Source organism: Loxodonta africana, chromosome 4, assembly GCF_030014295.1.
Source record: "Loxodonta africana isolate mLoxAfr1 chromosome 4, mLoxAfr1.hap2, whole genome shotgun sequence".
Taxonomy (NCBI): Eukaryota; Metazoa; Chordata; class Mammalia; order Proboscidea; family Elephantidae; genus Loxodonta; species Loxodonta africana.
In genome coordinates this window covers 130,238,204-130,265,681 of record NC_087345.1, presented here as the reverse complement: position 1 = coordinate 130,265,681, position 27,478 = coordinate 130,238,204, and the positions used below count along the sequence as shown (strand labels likewise).

The window sequence follows — 27,478 nt, the reverse complement described above, 5'->3', positions numbered from 1 at the left end:
TTTCATAGCTACCTTATAGGACAGAATAGAACCGTCCCGTAGGGTTTCCTACCCTATAAGACTCATAGCTGCCCTATAGGACAGAGTGGAACTGTCCCACAGGGTTTCCAAGGAGCAGTTGGTGGATTCGAACTATTGACCTTTGGGTTATCAGCCAAGCTCTTAACCACTGCGCCACCAGGGCTTCTATGATCTATATGCCAAAAACTATAAAAGTGATGAAATAAATTTAAAAAAGTTCAAAATAAATGCAAGAATATTCTGTGTTCAATGATTTGAAGATTCCATATTGGTAGGATGTCAATTCTTCCCAACTTGATGCATAAATCCAACACAATATCCATCAAAACACTAGCAAATTATTTTGTGGATATTGACAAACTGATTCTAAAGTTTATATAGAAAGACAAAAGACAAAGAAGAGCCAAAACAATACTGAAGAAGAACAAAGTCAGACAACTGGCACTACCTGATTTCAAGACTTATTCTAAAGCCACAATAACAAAGACAGCATGGTACCAACGAAAGAACAGACAAATAGATCAAAAGAACAGAATATGGCAAACTCTTTAATAGCTGCTTAATTGTCTGTAAACCTGAAACTGCTCTAAAAATGGTCTCTTAAAAGAACAAATAATGACAACTCTGAATTCTGGTGAGGATGCAGAGAAACTGGATCACTCCTACACTGGCAATGCAAAATGGTATAATAGCTTGAGGAAACAATTAGGCAATTTTTAATAAAACTAAACATGCCACTACAATATGACCCTGCAGTTGCAGTTTGGGCATTGATCCCAGAGAAATAAAAACTTATGATGACATAAAAACCTGTACGTGAATGTTTTTCATAATAGCCAAAAACTGGATAAAAAACAAATATTCTCCAAGGAGTGAACAGTTACATATTGTGGAGTGCATCCATACTATGGAATATTACCTAACAATAAAAAGGAACACACTATTGATAAATGCAACAACTTAGATGGAGCTTCAGAGAATTATGCTGAGTAAAAAAAAAATTCAATCCCAAAAGTTCACACACTGTATGATTTCATTTATGTGTCTTTCTTGAAATGACAAAATTATATAGATGGAGAATAGATTAGTTGCTAGGGGTCAGGAATGAGGGCAGTAGAGTGGGAGGCAGATGTATGCAGGTCTAAAAAGGCAACACAGATGACCGAGTGACCATTGCGGTAATGGAACTATTCTGTATCTTGATTCTATCAATGTCAGTATCCTTGTTGTGATACTGTACTATAGTTTGGCAAAATGTTATCACTAGAGATACCTGCATAAAAGGTACAAAGGACCACTCTGCATTATTTCTTACAACTGCATGTATGTACCACATTTTGTTTATCCATTTATCTATTGATCAGCATTTAGGTTGTTTCCACATTTTGGCTATTGTAAATAGTGCTGCAATGACCATTATTGTAGAAGTCTCTGTTTGCATCTCTGCCTCCAAATATGGGCACATACCTAGAACTGGAATCACTGCATCATATGCTAGTCCTATTTTTAGTTTTTTTAGGAATTGTCACACCGTTTTTCACAACAGCTGTACCATTTTCATTCCTACCAGGAAAGGGGAAGGGTTCCAATTTCCCCACATCTTTGCCAACATTTGTTATTTTCAGGTTTTTTTTTTCTTCCATTAGCTATCCTAGTGGGAGTGAAAAGGTAAATGTATAGAGAACAAAATTTATTAGTGGTTACCAGGGGCTGGAGGAAGGGGGAAAGGGAGGATAGCAGTGATGGAAATATCCCATTAAGTGTAGGATTGCACAGCTGGTTATTGTAATTGCTGTCAATAAGTTGTACACCTGGAAAAAGTTGAATTGAAGGCGGGGCCAAGATGGCTGACTAGGTAGAAGCTACCGCAGATCCCTCTTGCAACAAAGACTTGGAAAAACAAGTGAATGGATCACATACATGACAATCCACGAACACTGGACCATCAAACACAGATCTAAAGAGTTGACCTGAGTGACAGGTGAGTGAAAAGCTGCACCCTGAAGCAGCGACAGCCTCTGGAATCAGAGTCCCACTCCACAGCCTTGAGCCCTTGCGGTTCCCTGGTGCTGAGTGGCCAGGCTGATTGCGGCTTGCTGAGGCGGGGCAGGCACGGAACACACTCCTAACCCCTAGCCCCCTGGGGTAACCTCGGTACAGACTCAGTCAGCACAAGTAGGCTGCACGCTGATGCAGCTAATGAGAGAACGAGCAACCACGGGGAAGCAGCGACTGTTTTCAGAGCCTGGAGCCAGCATCCCAGTCAGAAAACCTTGCTGCTGGGCTTTGGACTGGGCACAGCGGAGCTGAACACGGCTTCCTGAGACTGCGAAAGCACAGGACGCAGCTCTAGCCCCCTGAAGTGACCTCAGGGGAAGCCCAGCCAGTGCATGCAGGCAGCGCAGGAGTGCAGCTGACAGGAGAAGTCACCAGGAGGCAGCGACTGGTTTTGGAGGCTGGAGTGAGGCGTCCCAGCCAGGGAACCTCGGCATTGGGCTTTGGACTGGGAGTGGAGGAGTTGAGCACGGCTTCTGAGACAGCACAAGCACAGGATGTGGGCCTGACCCTCGGGGGCAATCTCGACCCAGCCGGAGCAAACAGGTCACACGCCCCTCAGGAAACTCAGATAAAACAGTCATCACCAAGCAAGATAAGTAACCTCGTATATATTGCTGGGTGCTACTCTCTCCTATCTATCTGATCCCTCCCCTCCCTGCCCCAGGTGGCTTCATTAATACTGGAATTTCCTGGACAAGGGAGTGAAGTGCTCAGCTGTTTTTTTTTTTTCTTTTCTTTTCCTAACCCATTCTCCTGGCCTGAGGGAAGCAGCTACTAAAAACCCAGGGAGGAAAAATCTTTCCCTGACTTACCTAAACTGGAATAAAAATACAGGACTAGCTCCAGCCAAGCATATGAGATTCACAGTCTTTGGCTTTCATCCCTAAAGGGAACAAGGTGGTTATTATAATGCACAGGCAATTCTGATAGAGATCTGATTGTAATTGTTTTAGCAGATCACTGGAAAGACAAGTTTTCCAGGTCTGATATCTCTACCTATTGAACAGAGCCCTCGCTGATCCACAATGGAGAACTAAGGGCCAAAGCTCCACCTAAACAACCTAGCCACCTGCCAAAGGGGTCTAAGGATACTGACACGTACAAATCTTTAGAGGTACAAGCATTGGGTGCCTAAGGTACAGCTGCAGAGCCCACCCACCAAAGTGCTTTAGGAATAGAGACACACCTACCTTACTGGCATGTGGGGGAAGGCTGTCAGCATCCTGCCTCCCTGGAGTGTGACCCCCTGCTGCTACTAGAATCTGGTGCACACAATGATCACCACTACTCCTCTAAGTTAATAGGTGACAGTCTACACCACACATTTGCTGACCCAAAATCAGAATACCTGAGCTGATTCTATTCAAGAATAATGAATAGATATATTCACTATATAAGCCTAGGCTTTTATATATCTGGTAACAGACCAAAACAGCCGGTAATAGGACATAAGTGATTCAAAGGCTACAACAATCAAGACAGCACAACCTAGTAGCCTGTCTGGGTATACTGAAAGAAAACAAAACAAGATAAGACTCAGTGAGCAAATATAAAATAAATCATTACAATATCTTATAGATGGCTCGGAGACAGCAGTCGATATCAAACCACATAAAGAAGCAGACCATGATTGCTTCTACAACTCCCCAAACTAAAGAATCAAAATCTTTCCCAAATGAAGATACAATCCTGGAATTGCCAGATGCAGAATATAAAAACTAATTTACAGAATGCTTCAAGACATGAGGGATGACCTCAGAAATGAAATAAGACAATCTACAGAAAATTTTTTTTTCCACAGAAAAAGCCAGGGAACACACTAATAAAGCAGTTGAAGAAATAAAAAAGATTATTCAAGAATATAGTGGAAAAATTAATAAGCTGCAAGAATCCATAGAGAGACAGCATTCAGAAATCCAAAAGATTAACAGCAAAATTACAGAATTAGACAACTCAGTAGGAAGTTAGAGGAGCAGAATCGAGCAATTGGAATGCAGAGTGGGGGAGTTGGAGGATAAGGCAATATATACCAATACAGTTGAAGAAAAATCAGATAAAAGAATTAAAAAAAATGAAGAAACCCTAAGAATCATGTGGGACTCTATCAAGAAGAATAACTTGCGTGTGATTGGAGTTCCAGAACAGGGAGGGATAACAGAAAATACAGAGATAATAGTTGAAGATCTGTTGGCAGAAACCTTCTGGCATCATGAAAGACTAAAGGATACCTACCCAAGGTGCTCATTAAACCCCATATAAGATTGATCCAAAAATAAAATCACCAAGGCATATTATTATCAAACTTGCCAAAACCAAAGATAAAGAGAAAATTTTAAAAGCAGCCAGGGATAAAAGAAAGGTCTTCTACAAAGGAGAATCAATAACAATAAGTTCAGACTACTCAGCAGAAACCATGCAGGCAAGCAGGCAATGGGATGACATATATAGAGCACTGAAGGAGAAAAACTGCCAGCCAAGGATCATATATGCAGCAAAACTCTCTCTCAAATATGAAGGTGAAATTAAAACATTTACAGATAAACACAGCTTAGAGAATTTGCAAAAACCAAACCAAAGCTACAGGAATTACTAAAGGAAATTGTTTGGTAACAAAATCAATAATATCAGATAACAACACAACACAAGGTCACAGAACAGAACATCCTGATATCAACTCAAATAGGGAAATCACAAAAACAAATTAAGATTAATTTTAAAAAGAAAAAATGCTCAAAACAGGGAATCATCAAAGTCATTATGTAAAAGATCACAATAATCAGAAAGAGGGACTAAATACAGGAGACATAGATCTTCCATATGGAAAGGAAAACAAAGAGATATAGGACGATGCAAGTTAGGTTTTTACTTAGAAAAATAGGGATAAATATTAAGGTAACCACAAAGAGGTCTAACAATTCCATAATTCAAAATAAAAACCAAGAAAAACATAATGACTCAGCAAACACATTCAACTACTATGAAAATGAGGAACACATAATTTACAAAGAAAAACCTCTCAGCACAAAAAGTAAGTGGAAAAATGAAACTGTCAACAACACAAATAAAAAGGCATCAAAATGACAGCACTAAACTCATACTTATCTATAATTACGCTGAATATAAATGGACTAAATACACCAATGAAGAGAAAGAGAGTCTCAGACTAGATAAAGAAACACGGTCCGTGTATAGGCTGCCTACAAGAGACACACCTTAGACTTAGAGACACAAACAAACTAAAACTCAAAGGATGGAAAAAAATATATCAAGCAAACAATAAGCAAAAAAGAGCAGGAGTGGCAATATTAATTTCTGACAAAATAGACTTTAAAGTTAAATCCACCACAAAGGATAAAGAAGTACACTACATAATGATTAAAGGGACAATTGACCATGAAGATATAACCATATTAAATATTTATGCACCCAATGACAGGGCTGCAAGATACATAAAACAAGCTTTAACAGAATTGAAAAGAGAGATAGACACCTCCACGATTATAGTAGGAGACTTCAACACACCACTTTTGGAGAGATAGTACTTCCAGTAAGAAGCTCAATAGAGACACGGAAGATCTAATTGCTACAATCAACCAACTTGACTTCATAGACCTATACAGAACACTCCACCCAACAGCTGCAAAGTATAGTTTTTTTTTCTAGTGCACATGGAACATTTTCGAGGTCATAAAACAAACCTTTCCAGGATCCAAAACATCGAAATATTACAAAGCATCTTCTTAGACCACAAGGCCATAAAAGTAGAAATCAATAACAGAAAAATCAAGGAAAAGAAATCAAATACTTGGAAACTGAACAATACGCTGCTCAAAAAAGACTGGGTTATAGAAGATATTAAGTAGGGAATAAAGAAATTCATAGAATGCAACGAGAATGAAAACACTTCCTATCAAAACCTCTGGGACACAGCAAAAGCAGTGCTCAGAGTTCAATTTATATTGATAAATGCACACATACATAAAGAAGAAAGAGTCAAAATCAGAGAATTGTCCCTACGACTTGAGCAAATAGAAAGTGAGCACAAAATAATCCTTCATGCACCAGAAGAAAAAAATAATAAAAATTAGAGCTGAACTTAATGAAATAGAGACCAGAAAAACAATTGAAAGTATTAACAAAGCCAAAAGCTGGTCCTTTGAAAAAACTAACAAAATTGATAAGCCATTGGCCAGAGTGACTAAAGAAATACAGGGAAGGAAACAAATAACCCGAATAAGAAATGAGATCGGCCATATCACAACAGACCCAACTGAAATTAAAAGAATCATATCAGATTATTACGAAAAATTGTACTCTAACAAACTTGCAAACCTAGAAGAAAAGGATGAATTCCTAGAAAAACACTACCTACCTAAACTAACACAATCAGAAGTAGAACAACTAAATAGACCCATAACAAAAAAAGAGATTGAAAAATTAATCAAAAAACTCCCAACAAAAAAAAGCCCTGGCCCCAACAGCTTCACTGCAGAGTTCTACCAAACTTTCAGAGAAGAGTTAACACCGCTACTACTAAAGGTATTTCAGAGCATAGAAAATGACGGAATACTCCCAAACTCATTCTATGAAGCCAGCATATCCCTGATACCAAAACCAGGTAAAGATACACCACAAAAAAAGAAAATTACAGACCGATATCCCTAATGAACATAGACGCAAAAATCCTCAACAAAATTCTAGCCAATAGAATTCAATAACATATCAAAAAAATAATCCACCACAACCAAGTGAGATTTATACCAGGTATCCAAGGTTGGTTCAAAATTAGAAAAACCATTAATGTAATCCACCATATAAATAAAACAAAAGACAAAGACCACACGATCCTATCACTTGATGCAGAAAAGGCATTTGACAAAGTCCAACACCCATTCATGATAAAAACTCACAGCAAAATAGGAAATGAAGGAAAATTCCTCAACAAAATAAAGGGTTTCTATACAAAGCCAACAGCCAACATCATTCCAAATGGAGAGAGCCTGAAAGCATTTTCATTGAGAACGGGAACCAGACAAGGATGCCCTTTATCATTGCTCTTATTCAACATGATGCTAGAGGTCCTAGCCAGTGCAATTAGGCTAGACAAAGAAATAAAGGGCATCCAGATTGGCAAGGAAGAAGTAAAATTATTTCTATTTGCAGATGACGTGATCTTATACACAGAAAACCCTAAAGAATCCTCCAGAAAACTACTGAAACTAATAGAAGAGTTTGGCAGAGTTTCAGGTTATAAGATAAACATAGAAAAATCACTTGGATTCCTCTACATCAACAAAAAGAACATCGAAGAGGAAATCACCAAATCAATACCATTCACAGTAGCCCCCAAGAAGATAAAATACTTTGGAATAAATCTTACCAAAGATGTAAAAGACCTATACAAAGAAAACTACAAAGTACTAGTGCAAGAAACTAAAAAGGACCTATATAAGTGGAAAAACATGCCTTGCTAATGGACAGGAAGACTTAACATAGCAAAAATGTCCATTCTACCAAAAGCCGTCTATATATATATATAAAAAAAAATTATATATATATATATATATATATATATACACATTGCACTTCCAATCCAAATTCCAATGACATTTTTTAACGTGATGGAGAAACAAATCACCAACTTCATATTGAAGGGAAAGAAGCCCCGGATAAGTAAAGCATTACTGAAAAAGAAGAAAGTGGGAGGCCTCATTCTACCTGATTTTAGAACATATTATATAGCCACAGTAGTCAAAACAGCCTGGTACTGGTATAACAACAGGCACATAGACCAATGGAACAGAATTGAGAACCCAGATATAAATCCATCCCCATATGAGCAGTTGATATTTGACAAAGGCCCAGGGTCATTTAAATGGGGAAAAGATAGTCTTTTTAACAAATGGTGCTGGCATAACTGGATATCCATTTGCAAACAAATGAAACAGGACCAATACTTCACACCATGCACAAAAACTAACTCCAAGTGGATCAAAGACCTAAACATAAAGACTAAAATGATAAAGATCATGGAAATAAAAAATAGGGACAACGTTAGGAGCCCTAATACAAGGCATAAACAGAATACCAACATTACTAAAAATGACAAAAAGAAACCAGATAACTGGGAGCTCCTAAAAATCAAACACCTATGCTCATCTAAGGACTTCACCAAAAGAGTAAAATGACCACCTACAGGTTGGGAAAAAATTTTCAGCTATGATATCTCCAGCCAGTGCCTGATCCCTAAAACTATATGATTCTGTTAAAACTCAACCACAGAAAGACAAACAACCCTATTAAAAATTGGGCAAAGGATATGAACAGACACGTCACTAAAGAAGACGTTCAGGTAGCTAACAGATACATGAGGTAATGCTCTTGATCATTAACCATTAGAAAAATGCAAATTAAAACTACCATGAGATTCCATCTCACTCCAACAAGGTTGGCATTTATCCAAAAAACACAAAATAATAAATGCTGGAGAGGCTGCAGAGAGATTGGAACTCTTATACACTGCTGGTGGGAATGTAAAATGGTACAACTTTGGAAATCTATCTGGAGGTTCCTTAAAAAGTTAGAAATAGAACTACCATAGAACCCAGAAATCTCACTCCTTGGAATATATCCTAAAGAAATAAGAGCCTTTACATGAACAGATATATGCACACCCATGTTTATTGCTGCACTGTTTACAATAGCAAAAAGCTGGAAGCAACCAAGGTGTCCATCAAGGGATGAATGGATAAATAAATTATGGTATATTCACACAGTGGAATACTACACATCGATAAAGAGCAGTGATGAATCTGTGAAACATTTCATAACATGCAGGGACCTGGAAGGCATTATGCTGAGTGAAATTAGTCAGATGCAAAAGGACAAATATTGTATACGAGCAATATTATAAGATCTTGAGAAATTGTTTAAACTGAGAAGAACACATTCTTTTGTGGTTACGAGATGGGGGAGGGAGGGAGGGTGGCAGAGGGTTATTTACTAATTAGATAGTAGATAAAACTACTTAAGGTGAAGGGAAGGACAACACTCAATAAAGGGAAGGTCAGCATAACTGGAATGGACCAAAAGCAAAGAAGTTTCCTGAATGAACTGAATGCTTCGAAGGTCAGTGGAGCTAGGGCTGGGGTTTGGGGACTATGTCTTCAGGGGACATCTAAGTCAATTGGCAAAATAAATTCTATTAAGAAAACATTCTGCAGCCCACTTAGAAGTGTGTCGTCTGGGGTCTTAAATGCTAACAAGCGGCCATCTAAGGTGCATCAATTGGTCTCAACCCACCTGGATGAAAGGAGAATGAGGAACACCAAGGTCACAAGATAATCATGAGCCCAAGGGACGGAAAGGGCAACATGAACTAGAGACTTACATCATCCTGAGACCAGACGAACTAGATGGTGCCTGGCCACAACCGATGACTGCCCTGACAGGGAGCACAACAGAGAATCCCTGAGGGAGCAGGAGAACAGTGGGATGCAGACCCCAAATTCTCATAAAAAGTCCAGACTTAATGGTCTGACTGAGGCTAGAAGAATCCCAGCGGTCATGGTCCCCAAACCTTCTATTGGCCCAGGACAGGAACCATTCCCGAAGCCAACTCATCAGACATGGATTGGACTGGACAATGGGTTGGAGAGAGATGCTGACGAGGAGTGGGCTACTTTTATCAGGTGGACATTTGAGACTGTGTTGGCATCTCCTGTCTAGAGGGGAAATGGGAGGGTAGAGAGGGTTAGAAACTGGCAAAACGGTTACGAAAGGAAAGACTGGAAGGAGGAAGTGCGCTGACTCATTAGGGGGAGAGTAAATGGGAGTATGTAGTAGGGTGAATATTAGTTTCCGTGTGAGAGATTGACTTGATTTGTAAACTTCCGTTCACTTAAAGCACAATAAAAATTATTTAAAAAGAAAAGTTGAATTGGCAAAAGTTGTACGGTAGATATATTTACAACAGGGATGAAAAGGGGGAAAAAAAAAGTAGCTGCTGAGGCTGCTTATGTACAACCAACAAAAAGAAACCTCATGGGATTTGGTTTCTTGGCTTGGGGGTTTAGGGTCATGGTTATATGGGATATCCCAGTTAATTGGCCTAATAACATGTTTAGTGTTCCTGCACAGTAGTTAAGGGTTCAGCTGCTAACCAAAATGTTGGCACTTCAAATTCACCAGCTGCTCCTTGGAAACCCAGTGGGGCCGTTCTACCCTATCCTACAGAGTCGCTATGAGTCAGAATCAGCTTGAAGGCAACTTTTTTTGTTGTTATTGTTCTACCTCCTAGTTTTTTGTAAAGTGCCTGGGGTCTTAAAAGCTTGCAAACAGCTCTCCCAGGCACAAGAATTGGTCTCTACTCACCTGGAGCAGCAGAGGAAGAAGGAGCATCAGGAATAGGAGGAGGATATGGAAATGTGTGACATCTTTGCTATTCAACACTTCAAAGAGCTCCTTTGCAGCAGATTTACCCAATGCAATGACTCTTTTGATTCCTTTTTTTTTTTTTTAAACAACACACATTTATTATCTCTCAGTTTCCTTGGGTCGGGAATCGTGGCACAGCTTAGCTAGGTTTTCTGAGTTAAGGTTCCTCACCAGGTTGTAGTCAGTGCTGGCCAGGGCTGAAGTCTCATCTGAATGGCTGAATGCGGAAAGGCCTGCTTCCAAGTTCACATAGTTGTTGGTAGGATTCCGTTCCTTATGAGCTCTGATGGATTCTGGAGCCTATGCTGCTAGCCTCCGTGTGATACTGCCTCACTTGAACAAAGGAAGTATAATCTTAAAAACTGTGGATGGTTGTCTTTTGTCAACCCACTTCATTCTCATGTGTTTTTGCTTGTATTCTCTTCTGCCTCTTCCCCTCTCCTTTATCTCTGTCTCTCTCCAATTTTAGTCTCAGATTTTTTACTGCCTATTATTTTTGTCTTTTTTCCCCTTCATAAGATCTGTTTCCATGTTCACTGACTCTAAAAGGCTGTGTGGATATGGGGCAGCAACAAATGCCTGTGTGTCTAATTACAGAAGGGCAGCTTCTCCAATCTGAAAGTATCACTCTGACACCCCCAGCTTTGATGGACTCATTATGTACAATTATTTGGATTCTAGATATTTTTTTCTTAATTGAATTACAGAACATCAAACTAAAAATATATATCACATTTGACAGGGCAAATTTCTCAAATAGTTGTCCAAGGCCGTATAATACGTGCCACTATAGTCTGTGCCTCACTTATGAAATACGTGGCACTTCGGCTTGCTCACTATCTTCCCCTGCATTTCTCCAGGAGAGAACTTCCCTTTACTTGTTTTTCTGTTTTTACAACATGGCATTCACTTCCTCTAGTTACCGTATCTGGTTAAGGAGAGGACATTAGGCCACCACAGCAAACTAGTGCAAGAGGCAGTCTCTGCTCACCAGGAAATGGAAGAATTCCTTTCCATAACTGTCAGAAAGAGGAAAGGGCAGAGCCATGCTCAGCTGGTCCTAGTGCATTTCTCTAGCCCTCCTTGCAGATGACAAGGCCTATTCTCTTCCTCTTCTGCCACATCTGTATTTACTTCAAAGGTACTTTTGAAGACATTTGTGAAATCTTCGTTGGCCCTCTCTGGCCTTTCACTTCCCTGGTGTCTTTGACATGTTTTGCCAGTTTCCACTCTATTACTTGATCACTATCAGTTTTAAGGCTGTTATGGATTGAATTGTGTCCCCCAAGAATGTGTGTCAATTGGCTAGGCTACAATTCCCAGAATTGTGTGACTGTCCATTTTGTCATCTGATGTTATTTTTCTATGTGTTGTAAATCCTACCTCTATGATGTTAATAAGGTGAAATTAGTGGCAGTTATGTTAATGAAGCAGGACTCAATCTACAAGATTAGGTTGTATCTTAAGTCAATCTCTTTTGAGATATAACAGAATCGAACAGAGGGGCATGGAGACCTAATTACCACCAAGCAAGAAGAGCCAAGGTTGTGCATCCTTTAGATCTAGTGTCGCTGCACTGAAAAACTCCTAGACCAGGGGATGACTGATGACAAGGACCTTCCCCCAGAGCCGACAGAGAAAGAAAGTCTTCCCCCTGGAGCTGGAACCCTGCATTTGGACTTTAGCCTCCTAGACTGTGAAAGAATAGATTTCCATTTGTTAAAGCCATCCATTTACGACACTTCTGTTTTAGCAGCACTTGGTAACTAAGAAAAAAGAACTCATTTGCAGGTATCATAAAACACAATTCAAACTAGCTAAGCAATAAAGCGATTTAACAGTTCACGTAACTGGAAGTCCAGAAGTATGTCGTTGTCAGGATTGGTTTGATCAAGGGACACAATTACATCATCAAGGACCTGATTTCTTTTTTTTAATTTTTATTGTGCTTTAAGTGAAAGTTTACAAATCAAGTCAGTCTCTCATACAAAAACTTATATATACCTTGTTATATACTCCTAGTTTCTCTCTCCCTAATGAGACAACACAATCCTTCTCTCTACCCTGTATTTCCTTGTCCATTTAGCCAGCTTCTGTCCCCCTCAGTCTTCACATCTCCCCTCCAGACAGGAGCTGACCACATAGTTTCATGTGTCTACTTGATCCAAGAGGCTCACTCTTCACCGTCTTGGGCTAATAGAAGATCTGGGGACCATGACCTCCAGGGTCCTTCTAGTCTCAGTCAGACCATTAAGTCTGGTCTTTTTATGAGAATTTGAGGTCTGCATCCCTCTGTTCTCCTGCTTCTTCAGGGATTCTGTCTTTTGATTTCTTGCCTGCTGCTTCCATGGGTGTTGACTGTGGATCCAAGTAAAATGAAATCCTTGACAATGTCAATCTTTTCTCCATTTATCATGATGTTGCTTATTGGTCCAGTTGTGAGGATTTTTGTTTCCTTTATCTTGAGGTACAATCCATACTGAAGGTTATGGTCTTTGATCTTTGTCAGTAAGTGCTTCAAGTCCTCTTCACTTTCAGCAAGCAAGGTTGTGTCATCTGCATAACACAGGTTGTTAATGAGTCTTCCTCCAATCCTGATGCCCCGTTTTTCATATAGTCCAGCTTCTCAGATTATTAGCTCAGCATATATTGAGTAAGTGTGGTGAAAGGATACAACCCTGACACACACCTTTCCTGACTTTAAACCACACAATATTCTGTTTGAATGACTGACTACCTCTTGATCTATGTACGGGTTCCTTATGAGCACAATTAAGTGCTCTGGAATTCACATTCTTTGCAATGTTATCCATAATTTGTTATGATTCAGGCAGTTGAATGCTTTTGCATAGTTAATAAAACACAGGTAAACATCTTTCTGATATTCTCTGCTTTCAGCCAGGATCCATCTGACATCATCAATGACATCCTTGGTTCACATGCTCTTCTAAATCCGGCTTGAATTTCTGGCAGTTCCTTACAGATGTACCACTGCAGCTTCTTTTGAACGATCCTCAGCAAAATTTGTTACAATCTCCAATACTATACTAGTTTAAAAATAGAAATTACAGTGAAAATTTTTATTTTGTTCTTGATCTTAAATGGAATCTGAATAAAGTCTCATTCTTAATCATTGTGAATACTGTATAAATTTAACATTACCAGTTTCAGAAATGTTTCTCCTACTCCTAGTTTCCTAAGAAGGTTTATCTCAGGTAAAAGTTTGAATATCTCAGATAAGAGATTGAATATTACCCAATGTTTTCTATGCATTATTGGACAATCACGTGACTTTTAAAGCATGTTAATGAAGCTATTTACATAGACTAATTATCTGATATGGAAGCACTCCTAGAATAACCATATTTGAATACATTTTTAAGTTATATTGCTGTACTTCGTCAAATAATATTATATTTAAGAACTAGATCTATTTCTTTTTGTCTTCTTACATTGTTTTGAAATTAAATTTACATTAGTCTATAAAAAAGAGCTGGGCATATTCTCCTTTTTTACTATTTTCTGGAGCAAGCTGTATGATGCAAAAATTAGCTGTTCCTTGAAAGATAGGTAAATTTATTTGATTTTAATTTTCATTTCAGTTCCTATAATACTTATTTCAGTTATTTATTCTTGTTATATGCTGGTATTTTGTATTTTTCCAGAAGTCTATTTCCTGTCATCTAAACTTACACATATATTGATGAACCATTTTCATAATATCTTGCTAACACTTAATATTTGCATTTCATGTAATTATTGATACTTCCTATTTACTATTTTGTTTATTTCTTCTTTGCATATACATCTGGTTATTTAATCTTTTCAGACAACCACCATTTGATTTTACCCTTCGCATTTCTTCTTTTTTTGTTACTCTTTTCAATTATAATATTTTTATTTATCTCTATTGTATCTAGGTGTAGGTTTTCCCTTATCTATCTCATTTGAACGTCTTAAGGCACTGCTACTCTGAAGGGTTTGGCTTTCATTAATTTTGGTAGTTAGCACATCATTACTTCTTTAAATAGTACCTACCCATCATTCTTTCTCTTTCAGATTTATATTGTCTAAAAGTTAGCATTTTTACTTCTACTTTCCACATCTCTGAGCTTTTGTTTTATATTTTCTACCTCTTATGCTTTTCTGTTATTTTTTGTAAAAGAGTCAAATGACACAGTCACTCTTAAATCAGCATCCATTCTACTAATTAGGAGCCCTGGTGACTCAGGGGTTAAGAATTCATTTGCTAACTAAGGGTCAGTTTGGATCCACCAAATGCTCCTTGGAAACCCTATGGGACAGTTCTACTTTGTTCTATAGTGTCCCTAGGAGTCAGAATTGACTTGATGGCAATGGGTTTTTATTCTACTAATTAATTAACTACTCAAAATAGCTTAAGAGTGCAGAACTATGAACAACGGTGAGAGAATACAAGAAAGCAACTTTAAATTTACCCTAAAGAAACTTCCTGTTAAAATTTCTCAAAAGGTTGAAATGGACTACCTTGCAAGGCAAAGGTATTGCTATCACCAAAAATATTCTAGTAATAAAAATAAATAAATAAATAAAAATATTTATTTATTTATTTTTATTTTAGCCTGCTAGAAATGCAGTAGCTAGGAATGCCATATTACGGAAGAGTTTTATTATGTAACTACAATTACTCTTGTACCTTTAAGTTTATTGGACTTATTTATTATCAAGGGAATTACTAAATAGGTGACATCTGAATTCATACTAGCTAACTATTTTAACTATAACAGTGGTTTCAGTTGATATCTGTAACTCATTTCAAGTGTCTACTTTTTATCTCTCAACCGCTACCTTCATCTTGAAGTATTGGCAGGTTTGCTATTCCAGTCATTTGACCCACAATTCATTCAGTTTTTCTCCAGCCTAAAACCTATAAATTGTGGTGAGCTTTGTTTTTTGTGGCTGTTGTTCCTTATTGTTGTCATTTGTTGGTTTGTTTCCTTATTTTTCAATGCATGAAAAACCAACTTCACCACTGAGCTCAGCCTACTTTTAAATTCTTCAGAAGCTCTTTTCAGTCTTGTTAAGTGTCCTCAGATCAGCTTTGAAATTTTCTCTACCTCTGTTCCTATTTTCTATAACATTAAGAAGAGGTTGGAGAAACAATAGAAGACATTGGATACAGTGTTTACAGTGTTTACACTGTAATAATGTTTACAGTTAACCAGACTGTAGGTCAATTATTTAGAAGCACTTTTATCCACTTCAGACAGACATAAACTAATTGTACCAATCCAAGTGCTGTGCAGTTTAAGACAGGGAGAGCAATCTGGCTTAGAGGGTAAGTAAGGCATTTGCTTTCTCTTCTGGAAAAAAGACAAGCTGTGGTAAATAAATTCTTTTTTTCTATAAAAGTACTTTAAAAAATTTCTTTACCAAGATATAATACACATATATAAAATGCACCTTAAATACCATCTCATGGACAAGCATATGCCCTCTCTTGCAGATAGAAAACTCTACATACTCCCACACATCCTCCACGACTCTACACAAGTGCTTTCCCACCTCACTCACTTTAATAATCTTATGTCCTAAGTAAAGAAGTCAGCATTTTTAGGCTTCCCTGGATTTTGTTTTTAACTTCCATCTGTTCCTTCACATGCACCCAACAAAACTTACTTGTCCTCCTTTGTCTCCAGCTGCCATACTCACCATGACTTAACTCTGAGACGGCCATGATGGCATATGGCTAATGTGGTAATTGATCTAGACTAATAGGAAAAAAAAAAAAAAATTTTTTTTTTTTTTTTTAATAGGAAAGAAGGCTGTTTACATGTACAATGATATTTAAACATTTGGCAAATTACCAATCAACATGGGCTCTTACCCAATACAATGAAACACTATGTGAAAGTTCTCAGGGAGAGTACCTGATTAAGATAAAGATAAAAATAGGCAGACTTGTTTAGTGAAGAAAATGGAAACCTGACTCATCCATAAGCAAGAAGCCCATGATGTAAGCAAAAATATTTTGTCCTCAGTTAAGATAAAAGCCTTACATGGTACATTGAGAAGAACACGTGGAAAGTAATCTTCATCATATATAATTCTGTGCTCATTCTTGGAATGATCTCATTTCACATTTTTATCAAAAAACTATGTACAAATCACTAATGACAACAATAATATTAGATAGCACTTAAATAAGCTATAAATGCCAAGTATTGGTCTAAGCATTTTCCATGTCGTATCTCATTTGGCCATGGTGACATTCTTATAAGATAAATATCATTTGGTCTCAATTTTACAAAAGACAAAACTGAGTCTCAGAGAGTCTGATTTTCCCAAGGTCAAACAATATATGGATTTGAGACTATGCAGACATCTAGAGTATCTTTTCGTAGTTATTTTGCTCTAATATTTCTCAATACTGCCTAGGCAGAAGTTCACAGTGGATATGCTATTTATTTATGTAAGTGTTTAAAATGACAAGGATAACATATGTCTTAGTTACTATGCTAAGTATTTGCTTAGCATATCATTGCTATGTATTTTTTTTCTTGCATATCTTTTGGCACTTTGAAATCTACTTATGAATGACAGCACGTATCAGAATTAAAATATTAAATTATGAGTTAAAACTCTTGCATTTTTTTGTGTATGAAGCTGTATTATGTTAAAGTAATTTTACATTTAAAGTGTTTGCTATTTAGATCATTGATCCACTTTCATGGTTACTATCAATATTTTTCATTGGACGTGGATATGTATAAAAATGTTCAATTATGACAACCAAAAATCTATACATACCTCTTATATGCTCTGCGCTCTGTTCATTTCTGTAAATGTGAAAGTATTACATATGGGGAAAAGAATAATTGTCCCAAGTTTGGGGCAGTCATGATAGATCCCCCTGATACCTTCAGCATGATCATTCTATGTCTTGTGGACTTGTAGAAAAAGCACGAGCTTTGGATTCACACAGGCCTGACTGTATTCCTGAGTATACCATTTGATAGTTTTTTTAGCTTCATCAAAGTTACATGAACTCTCTTCATTGCCTATTTCTCATTGCTATTGTAGAAACACATACCTTACCCATATAGTTTGGAAGATTATTAAACGAGAGGACATGAAAAAGTACACTGGTAAAGGCATAGATAGTAATGGCATAGATGGTCTTCAGTGAATGTTAAAAAATTTCCTTCTCTTATATATTCCACTATAACCTTGCATATGCATTTATTAAATCATCTATCATTTTGTAGGGGCCCTGGAGGTACAATGGTTTAAGCACCTGGATACTAGCCAGAGGTTTGAACCCACCATTTGCTCCGGGAGAGAAAGATGTGGCAGTCTGCTTCTGTAAAGATTTACAACCTTGCAAAACCCGTGGGGACAGTTCCACTCTGTCCTATAGGGTCACTATGAGTCAGAATGAACTTGATGGCAACACGTTTCATTTGTTTATTTTGGTTATCATTTTGTATTGCAATTATTTGGTTTATTTTTCCCCATGACTGGCAGATGGCATGAAATATTCGCATTGCATCCCTAGGGCCTGAAACGTAAAAATCAATAAAAGTTTGTTGAATTAAAGTAGCTTTTTTTATGCACCTCTTTCTAAAACAATCAGATTCCTGAAGTTTGTTGGTGGCTTGTCAGAAAGCTCTGGAAAAACTGGCCACACCTCAAAAAATATGGATTATTTGGTCCACTTCAATTTTCACGGTAACATCAAACAATAAACCTCCACTTTACCTCCTGAGGGGAATGATCACGGAATGTCCAGAAACAAAAATGTCCCAGGTTATTTTCTGTTTTCTAGATATTCATGCCAGTTGCCTTCAAGTTGACACCAACTCATGGCAACCTTGAGTGGTACAAATAGTTAACGCACTGGGCTGTTAACTGAAAGGTTGAAGGTTTGAGTTCACCAGAAGTGCCTTGGAAGAAAGAAAGGCCTTGTGATCTACTTCTGAAAAATCAGTTACCAAAAACCCTCTGGGGTACAGTTCTACTCTGACACAAATGAGGCCGCCATGAGTCGAAATTGGCTTGATGGCAACTGGTACTGGAAGATTCTCATAGTGGCGCTTAACAATGAAAAGGTAAACATTGATTCCGTACATATATCCAAATTTCTTCGTTAACTTCATTACTTTTCTACAACAATTAGCACACTCATTTTTGCTTTAACTCCTATTTGCTGGAGAATTTAGATATGCTTAACCTATTTGTGGCTTTTGGGGAAGATTTTGTGGGTGTTTTGTTTTGTACATTATGAATGGCTAATAAATCATCTGAAGCCATGTTATCTAAAAAAAAAATTTTTTTTTTAGATAACATGATTTCAAATTAGAATTGCAGTACTCTAGCTATTTGCAATTCAGAATGCACTAACAGGAAGACCATTATTGATTTATAGGATATCTAAAATGCTGATCATTTGTTTTGTTTTTTAAAAGAAATTATTTCTTTCAAAATATTTACCAATATAATAAAGCAAATTTGTAATAAAATAAATAAAACAACAAAAAAAGAAAACATATTGTTGTTCTTAGTTTTTCCTGTAGTTACTAAAATATAAATAATATGCTTATATCACCCTTTCTAAGGACCCTTGGTTTTGCAATAGTTAAGAACTTGGCTGCTAACTGAAAGGTCGTTGGTTGGAACCCAGCAGTGGCTCTGTGGGTGAAAAGACCTGGCGATCTGCTCCCGTAAAGATTACAGCCTAGGCAACTCTATGGGGACAGTTCAACTCTGTCATATAGAGTCACTATAAGTCAGAATCGACCGGTTAGTGCACAACAATGTCACTGTTTCTAGATATTATCTATTAAAATCCTTCTTAATAACTGAGGATAAGTGAAAAATATTGGCTTTATCCACCCTTCCACAACTCCTTAAACATATTCAATGGTCACATCTACAATTTTAAATACCACGTTAAATGCTGATTTTTTGTTTTCTTAAAGCCAGGCAATATACCTTGACTTCTTGCTTTATCAGATAAAACAATAGAAACTCCATAATTCCCTCTGTCACCCCGATCCATTTTTGTATATATTTTTTTTATTTGGAGGTTATGAAGTTATATTTGTCCAGGTAAGAAAATGGAGCATAAATAATTCTGTCACGTTGAATTATAACTGTTAAATACGTATACACAAGGAATTTGAGCCTCAATTTGTCCTCCATGGGCTCTGCAAGGGTTAGAGGCAGATATCTCAAATACCTGAAGTTTTACACACACACACATTATATAAATTTATCTGTACACATACCAAGTGTATATGTTCATGCACGCTTATATGCGTGTATATCATTTTATTATACAATGTTAAAATATAATGGACAGTAAAACCTGCAAAAGCTGGGACGTACGTAAGGCAGAAACCTGCCAGGGAAGGAAAAGTAAAATATTTTTCACTAAAACGAGCTGCAGAAAAGGGGTAAACCAGACTGAGTCCAGTGCAACTAGATGGTGCCCAGCTACCACCACCGACTGCTCAGACAGGGATCACAATAGAAGGTCCTGGACAGAGCTGGAGAAAAATGTAGAACAAAATTCTAACCCAAATAGAAAGACCAAACTTACTGGCCTGACAGAGACTGGAGAAAGCCTGAGAGTATGGCCCCCCGACATTCCTTCAGCTCAGTAATGAGTCCACTCCTGAGGTTCACCCTTCAGCCAAAGATTGGACCAGCCCATGGAACAAAACAAGACTAAAGGGGCACACCAGCCCTGGAGCAGGGACTGGAAGGTACGAGGGAACAGGAAAGCTGGGGGCAGGGAACACAGGGTTGAGAAGGGAGAGTGTTGACATGTCATGGGGTTGTTAACCAATGTCATACAACAATGTGTGTACTGTTTGATGAGAAACTAGTTTGCTCTGTAAACCTTCATCTAAAGTTCAATAAAAAATAAGTAAAAAATTTAAAAAAGAAGTGGTAAGACTGCACCCTGTTAAATGAAGAAAACTTGTGGGGCCCTGAAAAACGAGACAGTCCCTTCGAGTTCAAGCTTTCACAGATTTTACTGTACCGTCTTAGTATTTAACAATGTATATTCAATATTGTTTTAGAGCTCATTTCTAAGAGCTACAAGATATCCTACTGTATGGGTATAACATCTATCCTGCCCATATGAGTCAGAATTAACCTGATGGCATGCAACAACATCCTGCCCCTTTGGTAGATAATAAGGCTGTTTCCCGATCTTTTAAGCACAAATACATATAGATTAATATTTGCACTGATATAAATTATATCTGACGGATAAACTTCTAGAAGTGGAATGGCTGAGTCAGAAGACATATGCATTTTATATTTTGGTAGATCTGGTCAAATTGCTTTCCAAAGAGCTTATACTAATTTATATTCCCATTATAAAATGTGATATCATAGCAATTTAATAAAATAGTTATTTTTTCTTTCACTTTCCCTTTTGATTAACTTTCATGGGAATCTATATTAAGGTATTAGATTGCTTGGGGTATCAGATTGCTTGGGGATGGCATGGAGTTGTTACCTGTGTGTGTTACAAGCTGATTCCAGTTTTCTTTGAGTTTAATGGCATATGAAACACTACAGATGGACAACCTTTCATTTTAGAGGTGATTAGGAGGGGCTTTCCTTTCCAGAAGAGTCCTTACTGATTCCAAAGGGAACCCTAACAACAAGCAACTTTTAGCCAGTGATCAGCAGTGTACAAAGCATTTTTACGGATTACATTTACTTTACAAAAATAGTGTTATATTTTTACACATACACATATACATAAAATATTTGAACTTTACTGATAAAAAAATGAAAAATCAAACAGTTGGCTTAAGATCATTATAAAAACTAAAAATAGGCATGCTGGGATTTGAATCCATAGCTTCTGACTCCAGATTTCATGCTTACCATATTGATTCCTTTCCCTATTTTCCTTCTAGTATAATTCACTTTTTTCCCCATCTTAAAACCTCAGAAACGCTGTTTAAAGCGGGGCTCTTCCTTAAACACATGCAATTTTTACATTGAACAAATGCTATTTGAGGGAGGCAGTTCTAAAGCAACCCTTATAGTATCTCCCACTCTCCATTTAAATGTTGCCACAAGGCCCCTGGGTGAAAAGTCCTGCTTTCCTTACTCTTGAGCAGTGCATGTACACACATGCAGAAGACCAGTTTACGACATGTAAAGGCTTAAGCCCTTGATACAGATCCACTCTCTCAACCTTCTCCATATTGAGCATCAAATAAAAATAAATAAATAAATAAACCTAAAAAAGCATTATAAATCAGATTTTTTGAATGCTTTCATTTGATGCCTTTTAAAAATCATCTCTATTAAAGTATATTTTACACATTAGACCATATACCAGTTTTTAGTGTACAATTTGGTGGATTTGGACAAATATAATCATGTAACCACCACCAAAAGTATGGTTTACAATATTTTCATCACACTCCCAAAATTCCCTTGTTTCATTTCATGCTCAATCCCTTCCAATCCCGGTCTCTGGACAGCATTCATTTGCTTCATGTCAATATAGTTTTACCTTTTCTGGAATTTCATATAAATGAATCGTATAATGTGTAGCATTTGTACCTGGTTTATTTCATTTATAGTAATGTTTTGGGGATTCACACAAATTATTCATATCAGTAGTTTGTTCCTCTTTATTTCTGAGTAGTATTCCCATTGTATCTTTATAGCATAGTTTGTCTATCCAATCACCAAACAAAAGATGGACTCTAGTTTCCAGTTTTGGGTTACTATGAATGAAGCTGCTCAGCACATTTCATAACAAGTCTTTTAATTGGCATGTGTTTTTATGTCTCTTGGATAAATTCCCAGGAGTAGGACTGTCGAGCCATACCGTATGTTTAACTTCTAAAAACCTGCCACGGTTACCAAGTGGGTGCATGACTTGCAATTCTTACCAGCAACGTATGAGACTTTCAGCTGATCCACATTCTCGCAACATTTGTTATTTTTAATCTTTTTAAATTTTAATTAGCCTAGTAGATGTGCATTTCTGTCTCAAATGGTTTTAATTTACATTTTTCGAGTTCCCGTTTCGAGCAAATGGTTAAGAGCTTGGCTACTAACAGAGAGGTTGGTGGTTTGAATGTGCCCAGAGGCACCTGGGAAGAAATGCCTGACAATTTACTTGAGAAAGGTCATAGTCAATGAAAACCCTATGCACATCTGAAACACTTGGGGTCACCATGAATCAGAAACTACTCAAAGGCAAATGGTTCCAGTAGTGACTGATGAAGTCAAGCATTTTTTTATGTGCCTCTTTGCCATTCAGATATCTTCACTGGTGGCATGTTTGTTCAATACTTGGCCCATTTTTAATTGGGTTCTTTGTCAATGATTAAGTTGCAAAAATTCTTCAAGTATTCTGGATATAAATTTCTCATCCTATATATGTTTATATCCCAGTCTGGGCTTCACTTTTTATTTTCTTCAATATTTGTTGTGTATATCAAGAGTATTTCATTTTATATGAGCCCAAGAGACAGAGGGCCACATAGGCCAGAGATTCCATCAGCCTGAGACCTGAAGAACTAGATTGTCTTTACAGGAACAGATGGGCAGGACTTTCTCTCATAGAGTGGCTGGGTCAGTTTGAATAGCCATCATTTCTGTTAGCAGCCAGGCACTTAACTGTTGTGTGACCAGGGCTCCTTATCCTCAATTTAGTCCATTGCCTGCTGTCACTGAGTAGATAATGACTCATAGTCACCCTATAGAACAGAGAAGAACTGCCCCATAGGGTTTCCAAGAGAAGATGGTGGATTCGAACTGCCAACATTTTGGTTAGCAGCCAAGCTCTTAAACACTGTGCTACCAGGGCTCCATCTTCAGTTTAGGACTCTTGTTTTGTAATTGTTACTCAGCAATGTTTTATAGTTTTTAGTGTAGAGATATTGAACATATGTTAATAATATCACTAAGTACTTGATATTTCTGATACTAGTGCAAACAATGTGTATTTAATTTCCACCTCTGATTGTTTTTTGTTAAGAAATATAAATGCAATAGATTTTTGTGTATTGATTTGAATCCTGAGACTTTACCAAACTATTTACTTATTATTTCCATTATATATTACAAATTCCTTAGGATTTTCACATAAGTGGTTTTATGTTAGTTGTGAATAAAGACAATTTTGCTTATTTGTTTATTTAATTCTTTATTTACTTAATTCTTATTGCTCTAAAAAAAATTTTTTTTTTTTTAGTTAGCTCCTACTGTGCAATGTTGCGTGGAATGGAAGACTGCCTATTATTGCAATGTCTTCAAGCTTCAATGGCGGAAAACATTGTCTTCCACCGTAAAGTATGATGTCAGCAACAGGTGTTTTGTAAATGCTGTTTATCAGCTTGAGAAAGTTCCTTTCTATTTTGCTGATCAATCTGACTAGAAGTTTATCAATTTTATTGCTCTTTCCAAAGCACTGGCTATTTTTTCCGTTCATTTTCTCTACTATTTCATTAATGTCTATTTTTACATCTACTCCTTTCTTTTTACTTTGGGTTTAATTTGCTCTTATTTTTCTACTTTCTTAGGGTGGAAGCCCAACCTATAATTTGAGACTTTCTTTCTTTTCTTATGTTAGCATTTTATTCCTGTACATTTCCTTCTATCCATTACTTTAGCTGTACTCAACAATAAGATATGCTGTTTTAATTTTCATTCACTTCTCAAAATACTTGATTTTCCCTATGATTTCTCCTTTCTTCCCATGCACCAATTTGGAGTATGCTATTACTTTCTAAATGTGTGGCAATTCTCCAGATACCTTGTGGTTATTGCTTTCCAGTTTAACTCTACTGTAGTCAGAGAAGTACTTTGATTCTGATACTTCAAAATTTATTTTGTCTTCTTTTGTAGCCTGGATATAATCTATCTTTAGTTTTTTGTGTGACTTTGAAAAAAAGTGTACTGTTACTGTTGAGTGTTCTATAAATATCAAATTAAGTTGGTTTATAGTTTATAAGTTGGTCTTCTTTTGTATAAACTACTGAGAAAAAAGGGGATGAAATCCCCAGTCATAATTGTTTGTCTACCTCACCTTTCAGTGTAGGTTTTGCTTCGTATATGTGAATTTCCTTTATTAGGTACACATGCAATTAGGATTGTTTTCTTGATGAATTCATCCATTTATAATTATGTAGCACACTTCCTAATCCACAGAAATATGCCTTCTTCTAAAATCTACTTTGTCTGGTATTAATATACCCACTCCAGGTCTCTTTCGATTAGGTATATTTGTGTGTGTATTACATGAGTATATATATGCATGTAAAATATACTCATGGAAATGGAAAGATATTGACAAAATTTGCTTCTGGGTGGTGCTATGCATACCAAAACCAAACTCACTGCAGTTGAGTGAATTCTGAATCATAGCAGCCCTATAGGACAGAGTAGAACTGCCCCATTTGGTTTCCAAGGAATAGTTGGTGAATTTAAACCGCTGGCCTTTTGGTTAGCAGCCAAGCTCTTAACTACTCCATCACCAGGGCTCTGATGCTATATAAAGACTTCTAATTTTTCTACACTATTGTCCATATTGCTTGGATTACTACCATGTGGATGAGACAACACTAATTTTTTAAAACTATGAATGTACCATTTAATATAATCTTAGGTAAATAATCTACAGACTGCCATAAAAACAAACAAATCAGTCATGGAGGAAGTACAGCCAGAACGTTCCTTAGAAGTGAGACTTTGTCTTGCTTACTTTGAACGTGTCATTAGGAGGGACACATCACTAAAGAAGGACATCATTTTTGGTAAAGCACAGAGTCACTGAAAAAGAAGAAAGCCCTCCGTAACATGAATCGATGCAATAGCTGCAAGAATGGGCTCAAACATAACAACAATTGTGAGGATGGCACAGGGCCAGGCAATGTTTAGTTTTGTTATACACGTGGTTGCTGTGTGTTGGAGCTGACTTGATGGCAGCTAACAACAATGAATAATCTAAGCCTTCATTTGCTTACTTAAGAAAAATTGATACAAAATATTCACCACTGAGGCGAAAACACAACATAGCTCACAGTATACATTAATACAAGGGAATAACACACATTATATTTGTAAACATAAACATGAAGAACATAAAGTTATGGTAAAGTATAAAAGGAGTTGCATAAATTTTTAATGAAAACCACTCCTTATTCCTCACCCTCTGTCCCTCAGAGACTTGTTTAAACATTACCTGGAATCTTAATCCCATACCTTTGTGAGAGTTTAGAGAAATTGTCATTATTAACACAAGTTGAGAGTTTCCCTCCTCTTGTTCCTCTTCATCTCTAAGTGGTTTTGTTCTGCTTCCCAGGTCTCAAATCACTAAGTCTAATTCCTTCACAGGTTGCATCAACAGTAAGAACAATAAATCCATTCAATGTTAAGTAATGCTTTATTTCAGTAACTGGACTAAAGATGTAGGGTATCAAGGAAAGTTGCACTTGACTCAGTATGAACTTTATTTCCAGGGAATTTGGTCTCTGATGGTGAAGCAAGATAGGAGTCCCTAATCAGCATCTAAATATATCTTCCATGGACCTTCTTTCCAAATTCTAAAGAAGTTATATACCACTCCAGGCTGAATGGAACTCTACTTACTGCTTACCTAGTACTATATCTCTTTTATTGACCTTAGGGAAAGGTAATTGAACTTCAAATAAGTAGAGGTATCTTTCCCTCCCTTCCCTTTATACTCATATCTATTCCATTGAGGCATCAATTAGAAATCACCTTTGATCAAGTCCACCAGTATTCCGTAGGCATAGATCCACCAGCTTATGTGGTCTGCTACCACCATATAAAAACTCAGTTCAGTTTCTAGTCTTCTAGATAATAATTCAAATGAAGATAAAAATCATCTAAAATTTCATCATCAACATAAAAGAGATGTTTGATGGTAAGGAAATGTATTTCGATAAGTATATAATACATCAAAAGCAGCATTGTTTCGCTTTAATTACTTTATTCCTGCTGTGGGAGAGCTCTTAACTAGGGACAGAGGCTTTTTCTGCTGCAAATATATTTTCTTGCATCATCACAACTGGCACTACTTATCCCTTCCTTAAACATGAAGGCACAATTTCCTCCTTCTTCAATATTGAACCTGGAACAAAACACAGTGATTAATTCTTTACTAATTAAATTAAATGGGCCAGCCTCAGACTCATGTTGTAAACCTTAGTGACCAGGTTTCTAAAATGTGCAATGTGGAATGAGTAAAGGAAGTGAGGTAAAACCCTTTCTTTCTTTTTATCAGTCTCCAAAGTTTACCTCAGGACTGTGATGGTGAGAGAAAAGAAAACTAGGGAGTTCTGGTGTCTTAACATCAAAGAGGGTCCTGGAACTTCATACTGTTGCTAATGTAACAAACACTACACATTATTTTGTGAGGGAGTGGATTCTACCTTTTTATACTTTAGAATAAAAATTTATAAATCAATGTATTTAGCCATTCAGAAATTATATAGAAGGGGGATGCAATTGATATTTCATTGAACACTTTTCATATATTATAAAATGAGTCCATCTTAGTGCTGAAATAAGGAGTCCATGGGTGGCACGAACAGTTAAGTGTGTGATTAGTAGCTGAAAAACTGGTGGTTCAAAGATACTCAGATGTGTCTTGGAAGACAGGCCTGGCAATCTGCTTCGGAAAGGTCACAGCATTGAAAACCTTAAGGGGTAGCTCTACTCTGCACACCTGCTCTGCATACGTAATTCGCGATGAGTAGGACGGAATCAACTTGGCTGAAACCTACAGCAGCAGCAATGCTGAAATAGATGCTCACTGAGCCACTGTCACTAGAGTGAAATAGATACTCTTTATTGGATACATTATGATACAGGTTAAAAAACAAAAAAAAACCAGTTGCTGTCAAGTCGATTCCAACTCATGATACAGGTAATTGATCTTAAATAAAATATCTATAAAGGATTT

At 37.0% G+C, this 27,478-nt stretch overlaps 1 protein-coding gene across 3 annotated transcripts in view; it reads right to left on the bottom strand.

Annotated features, from left to right (window-relative positions):
• Window positions 1–7,667: 7,667 nt before the first annotated feature.
• LOC111750869 (early activation antigen CD69-like) overlaps window positions 7,668–27,478 on the bottom strand; it is a 46,528-nt gene continuing 26,717 nt past the window's right edge. For 2 of the 3 annotated variants that reach the window (XR_002785922.2, XM_064284636.1), the window contains one exon: window positions 7,668–26,644. Coding sequence is in view for 1 of the 3 variants with exons in the window: in XM_064284636.1 (XP_064140706.1) it covers window positions 26,530–26,644 (115 nt within the window). In the remaining 2 variants the exon portion in view is untranslated. The remainder of the gene's footprint in view (window positions 26,645–27,478) is intronic. The other variant, XR_010321912.1, reaches the window with a different exon arrangement.